This window comes from Trichosurus vulpecula, chromosome 2, assembly GCF_011100635.1.
Source record: "Trichosurus vulpecula isolate mTriVul1 chromosome 2, mTriVul1.pri, whole genome shotgun sequence".
In the NCBI taxonomy this organism is placed as follows: domain Eukaryota; kingdom Metazoa; phylum Chordata; class Mammalia; order Diprotodontia; family Phalangeridae; genus Trichosurus; species Trichosurus vulpecula.
This window is the reverse complement of record NC_050574.1, coordinates 24,050,151-24,064,897: the sequence shown is the minus strand read 5'-3', so window position 1 is coordinate 24,064,897 and position 14,747 is coordinate 24,050,151. Positions and strand designations below refer to the sequence as shown.

Genomic DNA, 14,747 nt, shown 5'->3' with positions numbered 1-14,747 from the left:
TTCTTTTGAGATCACAGGACCCTAGTTCAGATTGATTCTGGTCCTTTACTCTGGACACGTCACTTAACCTCCACAGGTCTCAGTTTCCTCCTCTGTGAAATAAAGTAATTGTCCAGGATTCACCTCGGATATCCCCTGCAGCTCTACATCTAAGATCCTGTCACCTGAATTTGAATCTCGGCTCTGCCATTCACTCCCTGTGACCTTGGGCAAGTCTCTGGGACTCAGTTTCCTCATCTGAAAAAATGAGGACATTAGACCAGATGACCCCTAGATTTCCTTCCAACCTTAATGATGATCAAAGATATTCTAGATCGCCTTGCCTCTAGCTGGAGCGGAACTGGCTGTCCCTTTAGATGGAAGACCTAAAAAAACAACCCCTGAAGGATGGAACCATAGAATGTGGTTAGCAGAGAGAAATAAGGGTCACCTTACCTCAGTTGGAAATGAGAACTGCAACAGAGGAAAATCTTGAAAACGGCTAAATATCTATTAAGAAAGAAAACATCTGGCTTGCCTACTGTCCTTTGGTTTCATTTGTGGTCCCCTGAAATTTGCCGCTTAACAATTCTCCATTAGGATGGGCTAGATACGTCCAACCTACCAGTCACATAGGGGCCGAGGGGCATCTGGCTGTAGTTGACAATCCCGCCTGGTCCAGGAGCCCGGAAGTTTGGCCCAAAGTTGTTGTTGTACATCTGGGAGGAGCCGAAAGAACCCTGGAGGGCGAGGACTGAGGTTTCAATGCTGCCTCTCTCCTTTCTCCACCCAGAACCTCACCCTGCAGCCAGCTTGGCCTGCCAGCTCCCAGCGATGGAGGGGGTGGGAACAACCAGAGAGAGGGAGGGGAAAGGCCCCCTGGCAGAGTCCCCCAGATGGAGCATCTGTTAAGAATACTGGGGGCATGGAGCCCTGGGGGAAGTTTCCAGGCCCAGGTGGGCCAGCCTGACCTGCTGGACGGTGGGATCTCCGGCACGGTTTGTCAGGCGGCTCAGGATGCTGCGTTCAGACATCTGCAGACGAGCAGCCACAGGCGGGATCCGGGACAACATGGAGGGCAGGCGGGTTACGTCAGCCTTCATGTCACTCAAAAGTTCCTCCAGCTGGTTCAGTACTGCAAGATAGAAGGGCCCTCAACCCACTACCACAGTCCTAGCCTCCCTTCTGCCTCCACAGATGCCAATCCCTCCCCTGGGCCAAGTGACACTGCAGGGCAAAGGGAGCAGAAGGTTGGTGGGCAGCAGGACTTCCATCTGCTGCTGTGTAGGTTCAACCTCTGTCTCCTGCTGTACCTTCAGAGGGAAGAGGAGGAGTGAAAAAGGGCCTCCCATTTGACCAAGAGCCTTCCATCCCGTGCCACGCCTGTGTCCTGCCTAATCACCAGCCTCCTCTGAGGAGTCGTGCCTTCTGTTCAATGATCAGCATACTCACACGCCTGGTCATACCCTGCATACCTCAATGATTCTGCCCCACTGCAGGTCACCTTGCAAACCTTATTCCCCATCCCTCACCACCCAATTCTTTATTCACATCCCTCTCAATCCTCCCACTGCAAGATCCTATTCAAATACTTCCCAGCCCTTTTACCGTGCCCTCTAAAATGCCTGTTCCATAGGCAATAAACTTGCCTTTATCCTAAATCATTTCCTCTCCCGCTGCTTCCATCTTTCAGCAGTCACTAAGATCTGGCTCCCCTCTAATGACACAGTCTCCCCGGCCACCATTTTCAGTACTGCCTGTATTTTTACTCATTCCCCTAAGTTCACTGGTCAAGGAGGAGGGAGTTGTTTCTTAGTGCTACTTTGGGGTTCTCACTCTACCTCCATCACTCAGTAAACTTTCCTTCTCTGAGATTCATGCAATTCATAACTACCACCCAATCAAAATGCTGGTAGCTGTTATCTATAGACCATCAGATCGCTCCCCTTCCTTCCTTAATGAGTTTGGCACATGACTCACAATTTTTCTCTCCTCTCCAACTCCTGCCTTCATATTAAGGACCTTCAGCACGCATATTGACTCTCCCTCAAACATCCTAACCACTCATGTCCTCAACCTACTCACTTCCCACGAGCCACTCTTCCACTCCACTTCAGCCACATACAAAGACATTCATACCCTTGATCCTGCCATCACCCACCAATGGACCACCTCCATGTTCCAAGAATTCTGAAACCCCCTTATCTGACCATAATGTTTTGGCTTTTCACTTCTCCCTCTGCCTTCCTTTACCAAACCCTACTCTTCATCTGCACTAATCCCTCCAGCCTTCATTTCTCTCCTATACCAGTTCCTGGGCACTGGCCACTTTCTCCTCTTCTCCCCATCTTGACCCCTTGGTGAACCCATTGAACTCCACACTGACCTCATCTCTTAAGTTCCTGACTTTATCATATCACCAGTTGCACTTTGCCAAACCTCAGCCTTGGATCGCTCCCACTATCCACCATCTACGTATATACTATTTGAACCGCAGTAGAGAAAATCAAGCAACCATTCTGAGTGGCTCCATGAGAAAGCCATGTTATAAATCTGAAACGGGACCTCACCACTGCTAGGCAATCCTGTTATATCTCCCTCATCAATGCACTCTTCCACTCTGCATGGCAGCTCTTCCAAACCTTTTCATCCTTCTTCAAACCTCCCATGGCTTCCCTTGCCCCAACTCTTTCAGCTGAGAATCTTGCCTCATGTTTTACAGAAAAAAAATGAGGGCAGTTGCTGTAAGTCTCCTCTTCTCCCCTCTTCCTCTTCTCAGTCAGATGCCTTCTATCAATATCACCTCCTTCACCCCTGTCTTATACAAAGAGGTGGCCTTACTCCTTTACCAAGGCAAACCCCTCTACCGGCACAAGTGATTCCATCTCCTTCAATGGACTGCCCCTTCTGTTATCCCCACTCTCCCATCTTCAGTCGCTCCATATCTACCGGCTCATTCCCTACAAATATGCCCACATTTCACTCATTCTCAAGAAAACCTCCCTTGACCCTTCCACCCCTGCCAACTATCATCTTTTATCTCTTGGTGCCCTCCACTTTCTCTCCTGTCACTCTCTTCTTAACCCCTTATAATCAGGCTTCTGATCTCATTCCATGGAAAGCGCTCTCTCCAAAGTTGCCAAATCCAATGACCTTTTCCCAGTCCTCATTCTTCTTGAACTCTCTGCAGCCTTTGACACTGGTGATCACCTTCTTCTCCTTGATACTCTCTTCTCTCTAGGTTTTCAGGACACCCCTCTCTCCTGGTTCTCCTCCTGCCTATCAGACCGATCCTTCTCTGTTTCTTTTGTTGGATCCTCATCCAGGTGATGCCCTCTAACTGTAGGTATCCCTCAGGATTCTGTCCTGTGCCCTTTTCTCTTCTCCCTCTATACTACTTCATTTGGTGATCTCATCAGCTCCCAGGGATTTAATTATTGTCTCTATGCTGATGGTTCTCAAATTTAACTACCCTGCCATAACTTCTCTGATTTCCAGTCTCAGTTCTCCAAACGCCCTTCCAACATCCTGAACCGAATGTCCAGTAGACATCAACATGTCCAAAACTGAATTCATTATCTTTCCCCTAAACCCTTCCTGCCTCCCAACTTCCCTCTTACTGTCCAGGACAATATCCTCCGAGTCCCTCAGGCTCCCAACCAGGGAGTCAGCCTGGATTCTTCATCAACTCTCACCCTCCCATATCCAAGCTATTGCCAAGGTCTGTCAATGTCACCTCAGCAGCACCTCCTGTCAATGTCACCTCTGAAACATCTCCTGTCAATGTCACCTCAGCAGCACCTCCTGTCAATGTCACCTCTGAAACATCTCCTGTCAATTTCAATTTCACCTTTGCTGCATCTTTCCAATATGCCCCCTTCTCTCCTCTGACACTGATACCACTCTGATGCAGACCCTCCTCACCTCACATCTGGATTACTGCAATGGCTGGTCTGCCTGCCTCAAGTCTCTCCCCATTCCAATTCATCCTCCATTCAGTCACCAAAGTAATTTTCCTAAAGCAAAGTTCACACACACCCCAATTCAATAAACACAGTGACTCCCTATTACCTCCAGGAACAAATACGAAATGCCATTTGGCATTCAAAGCCCTTCATAACCTAGAACCTTCCTACGTTTCCAGTCTTCTTACACCTTGCTCCCCAACACATACTCTGATCCAGTAACACCTCCGGGCTATTCCACAAAAAGACGCTAATCTCTTAGTGGGGGCATTACCTCTAGTTGTCCCCATGCCTGGGACACTCTTTCTTTCTCATCTCTACCCCCTCACTTCCTTCAAATCTAAACTAAAATCCTATCTTCCTCAGGAAGCTTTTCCTAATCCCTCTTAATTCTAGTTTCCCAAACCTTCTCATATTTATTTCCTATTTATCCCGTATATGGCCTGTCTGTACATGTTTGTTTACATGTTGTCTCCATCATTAGATTGTGAGCTCCTTGAGGGCAGGGACTACTTTTGCCTCTTTTTTATCCCCAGTGCTTAGTACACAGTAGGCACTTAATAAATGCTTATTGACTGATATTAGATCTGTCACTCTGAAGAGGTAGGGTGCGCTAGTCAAATATCCTTAGGCTAGTCAAACTTATTCTGTTCCTTTATAACTTGGGTGACTCTCTAGACAATGGATAAAGTCAGTCAGTCAACCAACATTTATTAAGCTTGTACTACGTGCCAGCCCCAGGGGTACTAAGCACTGAGATAAAGAATGGCACTTGGGAGCCTGGTAGGTATGGGTTCAAACTCTGCTTCTGAAACCTGCCAGCTATGTGGCTTTGGGCAAGTCACTTCACTTCTGGGGTTCAATTTCCTCACTTTTCAAATCAGGGGGCCAGACTAAATGGACTTTCCCATCCCTTTCAGCTCTAAATCAATGATCCTATGGCCTGCATTGGTAGAGGAAATTTCCTCAGTGGGAACTCCTTCTATCAAAGAAATCAAAGGTTGGGTCGAAAAATAAAAATGACATACCAGGTTGCTTGGCACCTATGGAGAGCACTTTTCAAAGAAGGGGAACAGGAAGGAATGAACACTTATATAGCACCTACTACGTGCCAGGCTTTACATGTGCAAAGTGTTTTACAATTATTGTCTCATTTGATCCTCACAACAACCTTTAGAGGTAGGTGCTGTAAACATCCCCATTTTACACGTGAAGAAATGGACTTGACCAGGGTCATAACAACTAGTAAGTGCCCAAGGCCAGATTTGAATTCAGATCTTCCTAAGAACTATCAAATTATAGGTGCATAGATTTAGAGCAGGAAAAGGACCCTAGTAACCATCTAATCCAACCATCTCATTCTGCAGATGAGGAAAGTGAAGCCCAAGGTCCTGCAGGTGATAAGTAATAGAATGGCACTGAGCACCCAACACTTAGAACATGACCTGGCATAGAGGAGATGCTTAATAAATGCTTCAAGACACAATGGAGTGCGGAGGAAATTTCCTTTATTTGGTCCTCTCTCACCACACCAGGGTAAGGAAAGACATGAACACCTTTTTATTTTGAGTTGGGGTGAAGGGGTTTGAGGGGATGGGGTTGAGAGAATCTGAGGAGGTTTCACCGAAAAGCTAGCCCCCCAAAGCCCAGGACAGTCACCCACTCTTCTCCCTCTCCTGTGAACCCCCATCCAATCCCGCCTTCCATCCAGAGCTATGAACTCCCATCCAATCCCACCTTCCATCCAGGGCTGGAGCTCATCTCATCATAGCCCATAACTGGAAAAGAACTCAGTGACTGCTTAACCCAAACATTCTTAACCTTTGCGGTGTTGTGGATACCCTTGGGCAATCTGGTGAAGCCTGTGATCCCCTCCTCAGAAGAGTGTTTTTTTTATAAAATGCATAAAATATGATACAGCAGATTACAAAGGAAACCAATCATAATGAAATAGTCGTCCCACTTTTTTTAAAAAACAAATTCCTGGAGCCCAGGTTAAGAAACCTCTTCTCTAGTCCAATCCACCTTCAAATCAGCATTCCCTCTTCAGCAGCAGTTAAGCCGTCTTGTTTCTGTATCAAAGCAGGTATCATAGGGCCATAGTTAGGATCTGAAGCATCTACAGATGCTACAAGGGATCTCAGGAGACATATAGTCCAACCTGGTCCTTTTCTACCCAGGCTCCACTTGGAGACATTAAGTGACAGAGAGCCCGCCACCTCTCAAGTACAACCTCCCATTCCTTTCCACCTTAGGACAGCTCTCCTTGTTAGCAAGACTCCTTGACACCAACCCAGAATTCACCTCCTTGTAGTCTGTACCCATTACTACGGATTCTACCCAAGAGGCAGCCTGGCGTAGAGGATTCACAAAGCCCTTGATTCAAATCCCTGCCTCAGACACTGACTAGCTGCATAACTCTTGGCAAATTACTTCAATTCTTTTGGCCTTAGTTTCCTTATCTGTAGAATGCTGGGGTTGGACTAGACGGCCTCTGAGGTCCCTTTCTGTTCTAAAGCAAAGCTTCAGTTTTGATGAAACCTAGCCCAGAAGAAGGGAAATGAGGAGGAGCTCCACCCTCCTCTTTGCAGGGGGAGGGGGCCCTATGGATTGAGAACACTGCAAAACATGTCCGACTTTTTTATACGTCCATTAGCTTTGCTGAACTGGGTTTTTTCCTCTACTATTTCTTCTTTTATTATAAGGAACAGCATTCTGGGAAGGTAAAGGGGGGAGGTACATGGGAAAATATAGGTGATTTAAAAACAAAAGAAATCAATAAAAAACTGCAGCATTTATATATAGCTAACAATTATAAAATGCTTTAAGATTTCAAAGCGCCTTGCAAATATCACCCCATTTGATCCTCAAAACAAGGGAGGAAAATGCTATTATTTTCCCCACTTTCCAGATAAGAAGACTGGGGCAGAAAAAGGTTAACTTGCCCAGGGTTACATAGCTAGAAGTGTCTGAGGTTGGATTTGAATTCAGGTATTTCTGACTCCGGGCCCAGTATCTATCAACTGGGTCAACTAGGTATTAAAAAATGAAACAAAACAAATGTAACCTCTCGATGCTCCAGGCAATTTCCTAAGGTACTGACCTACATTGATGGTGGGCATTTCTTCATCAGGTGCTCCCTATATACTGATGATCTGTCTGGAAGATTAGGGTCAGCCACTCACCCTTATGGAGGACAGCATTGGCGGGCTTGTTCCCAGCCAGGGACTCCTTGGACAGGTGCTGGTGGCTCTCAGCAAGGCATTCCACTTCTGCCAGACGGGCGTTCAAGGCCATGGCTGGATGGTTGGGGTCTTGGGTCATGTTGAGGTACGCAGCCCTCCTAAGCTGCTCCTCAATCACCAGTGCTTGCTCTAGCAGCTGCAATGAAATGGGGGTGGGGGTGAATGCAAGATCCCCCCTCCAGTTTCCCCCTTCACCTTCTCCCCAATAACCCTCTAGCCTCCCTCAACTGCCCAGCAAACTCGACCAGGCTGGAACAGCACAGAAAGAAATTTGAGGCAGAGAATCATGCCTCTTCCATCCTCTTCTCCTCCCTGACCCCAAGCAAGATGTCACAACCCCATCTTTCCGTCTTCCAGGTTCAGTTCAATCCCCACTTTCTCTAAGAAATCTTCCCTGATTGCTCCAGCCAACAGTGACCTTTCCCTCCCTTGACCTCCCAGGGAATCTGCAGCTTGTACTTTTCATTGGTATAGCCTAATAGGGCTATTAGTGAACTCTGTGTGTGTGTGTGTCTATGAGGGATGTCTGTGTATGTCTGCATGTGTTTGTGTGTGTGTCTGTATTTGTGTGTGTTTGTGTAGGGGAAGCTAGGTGGCCCAGCGGTTACAGCACCATGCCCAGAGGGAGAAAGACTCGTCTTCCGGAGTTCAAATCTGGCCTCAAATACTTCCTAGCTGTGTGACCCTGGGTAAGTAATTTAACCCTGTTTGACTCAGTTTCCTTACCTGTAAAATGAGCTGGAGAAGGAAATTACAAACTGCTGCCAAGAATATCCCAAATGGGGTCACATAGAGTCAGACAGTCCCGAGAAATGCCTGAACTGTGTGTCTGTGTGTGTCTGCATGCACGTCTTTGTGTCCGAGTTTCTGTCTGTATCTGTGGGCGTTTCTGCATGTGTCCACATGTGTGTCTGTGTATTCTATTTCCCGGCTAGACTACATGCTTCCTAAGGGCAGAGAATCTCTTATTCATCATTGTATTTCAATATCGACAAACATTCATCCATTTCCCTTCCTGGGGACACAGGGAAACAAAAATGAAAAAAATCTTTGCCTTCCAAGTGCTTACAATCTACCATGAGGATGAAGAGTGAGGCTGTATGGCCTCCAGGATCGGAAGCCTTCATTTACCGTCTCTGATACATCCTGGCTAAACCACTAATCTCTCAGTGCCCCAGGCAATTTTCCAAGACTACAAATTGCAGAGCAGCTCTTGATCTGTATTGGGAGAGGGAGTTTTCTCACTGGGAGAGCCCTGCACTATGGAAAACACAAGTCTGATTTTTTTAAATTGTGTGTGTGTGAAGTAAATACAAAGTCACTTTGATTGGGAGACAGAACTAAAGATGGATGGAGGGAATAGATGGGAAAGGGGAGAAGCTCGGGAGAGGAGAAAAAGGGGAGAAAAAGGAAGTTAAAAACTTGAAGAGCATTCTAAGAGAAAAAGCATTCTCAGCATGGAGAAAGGGCACTAGCCAAGGTGCTGAAAGAAGAACATAGCAAGCAAGACCGCAAGTTGGCTGGCATGCGGGTGGTTATTCTAAATCTGGAAAGGGAAGCTAGAACCAGCAAGTAGAGGGGCTGTGTTATTCTTAAAACAATAAGAAGGCACCAAAAATTCTTGAGCAGTGGAGTGACGTGGTCATATTGGGCTTTAGAGATACCTGGCAGCTATGTGGAGGATGGATGGGAGAAGAGACTGAAGGGAAGGAGATCCAGTAGCAGGCTCCCGCAATTGTCTGAGGGAGAAGGGATGAGAACCTGCACTCTGCGGATGGCTATGTGGGTGGAGAGAAGGGGATGGATCCAAGGGATTGGAGGTAGAGAGCAACTCAATAAATAATTGCTGATCAATCAAGCAAGCAAGCATTTATTAAGCACCTTCAATATGCCAAGCATATGCTAGGGATAAAATCTAAAGAGTGAGATAGTCCCTGCCTTCAAGGAGTTTATATTCTAGCAATATAATTTATTCATGCTCCCATTGCCACAGACTGATTCTCCCCTTTTTCCTTCATCTCTTCAACTATTTGCCGTGGTTCTGTTTTCTCTGCAGAAGGCGGACATGTAACCAGAAGGGAGGAAAATGTAATGGGATGTTAGGGTGGGGGGGGGGGGACTGATGACTGACTAGATAATCCCCCAAAGCAGGTTTCTCTGCAGGCTTTTTGCTCCCAAAAGCCTCCACTTCCATCCTAGCCCTCCAAATATTTGAAGAGAGTGATTCATCATATCATCTCCATCCTCTCATGTCACTCTGGTACCTTCCTGCTCCCATTTGGCCCCCACCTGACTGCTAAGGGCCTCACCCAGTCCACCATAGCCAGGTAGCCCCAGCCACACTTCACTTTCCTCCCTGGCTTCCTTCTTGCCAGCCCCGCTGCCAACACATGCAGATCCCCACCTGCTATCCCCGAAGCTTGGCTCTCCTCCTTTTCTCCAATCCCCAGATTTCCAGTTCTGGAACCAAAATCAATTCAAGACCACTACTGCTGCTGGAAAAGGGCATGTGTCGATCTTCTGTAACTTTCCAAACCAAAACACTTCTCTCCCTGGCCACCATTTCCCGGTATGGGTAATCTCCCCTGTGGGCAGGTTCTGTCTCATTTTTGTATTTATTCAGATCCCTGACACAACACAATGCTTGGCACATAGTAAGCACTTAATAAATGCTTTTCCCCCATTCATTTTCTAGTCCTTCCAACTGATAGTTCTGACATCGTCTGCAATCCCTTCACCTTCTTGATGGAGTAAAAAGAATGAAGTATAGCATGTGGAGTACGGCAAAAGTATTGAACTGGAAGTCAAGACACCTGGATTTTTGTCCTCTGCCATAACTTTGTTGTGTGACCTTCAAAAAGTAAACCAACTTCTCTGGACCTCAGTTTCCTATCCCCCCTCCTTCACCAATGCTGGGGAACCAACCTTGAACCTTCGGGCCAGGAATTTGTTTTTCATCTCCAGGTAATTGCCCTTGTGGATCTCAGACTTGAAGGGCTCGTTCAGGATCACATAGCGTGGGTCATTCTGGATGTCCTGCCAGCGGGCATAGCCGTGCCTGAGCACAGGAAACATGTTAAGGGGGAAACTGAACTGGTCTTGGAGGAAACAGGCTGGGCACCTTGGGGCCACTGACTCCAGTCTGTCCCTGATCAACCCCTTCCACCACACCCCTGATGATCCTGCTCTTGCTTGAAGCCCTCCATCAGGCCAGTTACATTCCAAGGCCGCCCAGAGTTCTGAATTTGGGGTCAGAGGGCCTGGATTCAAATCCTCCTTGCTACCTGTATGGCCTTGGGCAAGACACTTAAAATCTCCAAGACTCAGTTTCCTCTTCTGCAAAATGAGGGGGTAGGTCTAGATGCCCTCTGAAATCTGTTCCAGCTATAAATCTATGATCCTCTTTTGAACAGCTCTAATTAGTAAGAAGTTGGACTTTATGCGGAGCCAAAATCTGCCTCTCTGTACCTCCCCGAATTTCTGCTGGTTCTGACTCTGGGGTCAAGTAAAGTCAGTCATCTTTCTTCTGCTAGCAGTTTCCCTGAGTCTTCTCACCTCAGTGCTAAACATACCCAGTTCCTTCAGCTGACATCCATTAAGACACGGCCTCAAGTCCCTTTACCATCCCAATCACTCTATCCTCCGGACACCTTCCAGACTGTCAACATTGTTCCTCAAAGATTGCGTCTCCTTCCTTCTTTCCCCAACCCCCTACCAGCCTCCCCAGGGACAACCTGCAGGAGGGGCAGGAGCCCCTGCCTCCCAGGCACCAAGGATACGTCACAATACCCGCCAGGAGCCAGTAATCATGGCGCCGATGCCAAATATCATAGATCTTCCCTGAGGAGACGGCCGCTCTCTCCTCATTCTGCCACAGTGTATGTAACTCTGAAGGACCAAGACACAGGACAGAAAAGGGGGAGGAGGGGATGGAGAGAAGTGAGACAGCCATGGGGAGGGGGGAAGCACATAAGGCCAGCCCAAAACATAGGCAGTGTAGGCAGCTGCCTACAGTGTGTGATCTGAGGGACCTGGGAACCCCTCCACCGCCCTCACCCCAAAGCACCTGCCTTTGGGATAACCTGTCATCGTGCCTCACGTTCCCACCATCGAATTCGTTACTAAGGGGTTAAAACATTGTGTCTAGGAGCCCCCTGTGACAATGTCCATGGGCTACCTGAAGGGATGGGAAGGGGGGTGGGGGGAAAGGGAGTGGGTGGGGTAACACACTTAGCCATTATTAGCCATTAACACCTTGCCATGAGTTAGTCACTTGGCCGCTCTGTGCCTCAGTTTCCTCATCTGTAAAATGCGGATAATAATACTTGCAGTGTGGTGTAGTGGACAGAGGGCTGGCCTGGCAGTCAGGAGGACACAGGATTCCAAAGCCCTGCCCCTGACCCGTACGGGCTGTGTGTCCTGGACACGCCACTCAACCTCTCCATGTCCCCAAGGCAGCTCTCTGAGACTCGGAGTTAGAAAAGAGTCGCCAACATTCTTTGGTGGAGGGAAGCTCCACATTGGGAGCTCCCTACACAAGGTAAAAAAGAATAATTTATAATAATAGTAATAGCCAGCTTTTGCAAAACGCTTTGCAAAGCATAATTTGATCCTCACAGCAAGCCTGTAAAATACGAGTTGTTATTATCTGCATTCTACAGGTGAGGAAATCGAGACAGAGGTCAAGCGACTAGCCCAGGGTCACCCAGCTAGTACGTACGTCTCTGAGGCAGGATTTGAACTCAGGTTTTCCTCACTCCAGGTCCAGCACCCTATCTCCTGCGCCACCTAGCTAGCTGCCCTACAACTTATAAAATGCTTGTACTCCTGCTGGAAACCCTACTGCAAGGGACTTGCCTTGTTTAAAGCACTTTAGAAATGAAGTACGATGATGATGACGATAATGATTCCTCAGCAGCTAGCACAGTGCTCTACGCACAGTAGGCACTTTTAAAATGTTTGCTAACTCTCCGTGAAATCTCAGTTCATCTAATTAGCCCAAGCGGAGAATTGCAGCCTACGGGGTGGGACCGAGGCACAGGACCAGGGCACTTTTGACGGGAGACCAGAAAAAGGAATTAAATTATGGCCCTAGTTTCTATGATTCTCTCCCCCTAAAGGATCCCACTTTCTGTGCTCACGGGAGATGGGCTATCCCCAGAATAGGGCTCTGCACCCCAAGCCTGCACTGAGGTCCTGAGGGCCCCCTACTCTGCCCTACCAGGGAACCCATTCCCCTCAGAACAAGGATAAACGTTCTCCCTCCCCAACTCCAGCCCTCTGCCCGCAGGGTCCCTCTGTCCACACAGTCCCTCCCTGTTACCTGTGAAACCCCCATCAGCAATGTTAAACATAAATTTAAATTTCCCATTCTTGTCGTCCTTCTTCCCTTCTTCATCTTCCTCTTTTTCACCATTTTGCTGGGTTTCTGCTGTTTCCTTCTCTTCTACCTTGGAGTCCTCTGATGGAGCAGAAAACCATATTGCAAATGAGAATCTGAAAAACCAAGCTCTTCATTTCCATCCCTGGTCAGGGCAAGAAAGGGTTAACAGCACGAAGTGTCAAGGATACCTTATCTGCCGTCACTTGAACTATGCCTCCCATCTGGTCCCAAAATATTCCTAGAGCACCGGTCGGGTGGATTCCTTGGTCTCCTTCAAGCACCAGCTTCTACAGACAGCCTTTCCCCATCCCTCTTAATTCTAGTGTCTCCCTATTGATTCTCTACTGACTATCAATTATCTCTGATTTATCTTGTCTATAGTAACTATCCTTTCTGTCTTTTTTTGTATCCCAATCCCTTAGCACAAAGCCTAACACACAGCACACCCTTCATAAATGCTTGCTGAATTGAAAGCAGAGGGATGGGCCAAGGAGGCTAGGACACGAGCTGGCTGTCCCCAGGATCTGAGGAAGCAGCCAGCACCAACTATTAGACCAAGTAAGGGAATGGATACAAAAGTTCTTTGGGAAAGCCCTTTAGCAGGCTAAAAAATAAAATGCATGGATGCTACAGACTTCGGCCTTCACAAAGCTCCCAGCCCGGTTCCCCTGACCTCAGCTCAGGCCTGGAGTTTAAAGTCCCAAAATCACATTAAAAAAAAACAACCATGTATTAAGAGCCCACTGTGCTCAGGGCTACAAGAGGTATGCCAAGTTCAGATAAGACTCAGCCCCTGCTCCCAGAGGGGTGGAAATAGAGACTGTGCCTGTGATTTCATTGATAGACACCTTCACTCAAGGTCTTCCTGGCTCCAAAGCCAGGTCTCTATCCATTAGACCACATTACCTTTCACACAATACACACACAAACCATAAAAGACAATACCACATGATAAGTGCATTAGAAAAGTGCAAAGTACTGGATGAATTCTGGGGGTGGGGTAGAGGAGGGAAGATGGTTACTGACTGGGGGAACTCAGGGCTCCCTGGGGGAGGCAGCATTTGACTTGGGCTTTAAAGGAGTAGAAATTCAACAGGTCCAGAAATGGCATAAGCAAAGGCATGTGAGAAACCACATCTGTTCAGGGGACGGAATAGGCCAGTGTAGCTGGACTGTAGTCCAGTACATGAAAGGTAGGAATAGGAGAGAGGGCTGGAAAGGTAGGTTAGCAATGGATTCAGATGGCCTTGACTGCTAAGTAAAGGAATTTAAATTTTATTTCAGATGCAGTAGGGAGCCCCAGAAAGTTTAAGAGCAGAAAAGTGACCTGAGTCTTACTTGCACAGAGGCAAGTGGATAGACCACAGGACTGAGAATCAGGAAGACGAGTCCAAGTCCTACCTCTGGCATATATTAGCCCTGTGACCTTGGGCAAATCACTGACCTTGCCTCAGTTTCCTCATCTGTAAAATGAAGATAATTATAGCATCTACCTCACTAGGTTGCTATGAGCATCGTATGAGATTTGTACGCCCCCAAAACCAGAATGAGGTCTACACCCCATCTGCCTAAAAGGAAGGGTGTGAATGAATCCCCGAAGAAGACAGAGACAGAAGTTCAGGACGCCCCTGGTGCCCTTCCCAAGACACATGCTTCTCCTCAATCTTTATTCATTCCTGCCTAGACAATGCTTAGACACCCGCAGGGAATCACAAGAGGTCAAGGACATCCATGGAGACCGTGAGCATGCAAGTGTTTCTGGAGGCCTCTGCCCCAGCCCTCTGCCTGCTCTCCTTCCCTCTCCCCACCCCAGGCCCCGTACCTGACCGGAAATCTTTTTCATCTCCTCTCCCATGGTTCAGGTTTAATTCCACCTTCTCCAGGGGTTTGTCTTTTTCAGGGAGAGCATCCTCTGGAAGACACAAGGGAGGGAAACTGAGAGTAACAAAAGGGCCAGAAGGGATGGTCTGTCTTAGGCAGAGGGACTACCAGGAGAGGGAGCCTAGAGGTCTAAGTCTGGCCACACTGGCCCACTTGGAAGATTGGAAAAAACAGCCCTCCTTTACTCCCTGTGGTTGTCAAGAGGGGAGGGATGTGGATATGTCCTCACTGGGCAGGAGGGTGGACTGGATGGCCTTGGTCAAGTCTGAGGCCCACTCTAGGGTGTGGGGTGGA

At 47.7% G+C, this 14,747-nt stretch overlaps 1 protein-coding gene across 1 annotated transcript in view; it reads right to left on the bottom strand.

Moving 5' to 3' along the window:
- The window catches only part of CHD5 (chromodomain helicase DNA binding protein 5), a 159,010-nt gene that overhangs the window by 9,185 nt on the left and 135,078 nt on the right, over positions 1-14,747 (bottom strand). Inside the window, exons 18-25 of the mRNA XM_036743635.1 lie at positions 14,395-14,484; positions 12,513-12,650; positions 11,444-11,491; positions 10,969-11,077; positions 10,115-10,247; positions 7,130-7,325; positions 951-1,114; positions 605-719 (exon numbers count right to left, since the gene is read on the bottom strand). Of these exons, the coding sequence (XP_036599530.1) occupies positions 605-719; positions 951-1,114; positions 7,130-7,325; positions 10,115-10,247; positions 10,969-11,077; positions 11,444-11,491; positions 12,513-12,650; positions 14,395-14,484 (993 nt within the window). The remainder of the gene's footprint in view (positions 1-604; positions 720-950; positions 1,115-7,129; positions 7,326-10,114; positions 10,248-10,968; positions 11,078-11,443; positions 11,492-12,512; positions 12,651-14,394; positions 14,485-14,747) is intronic.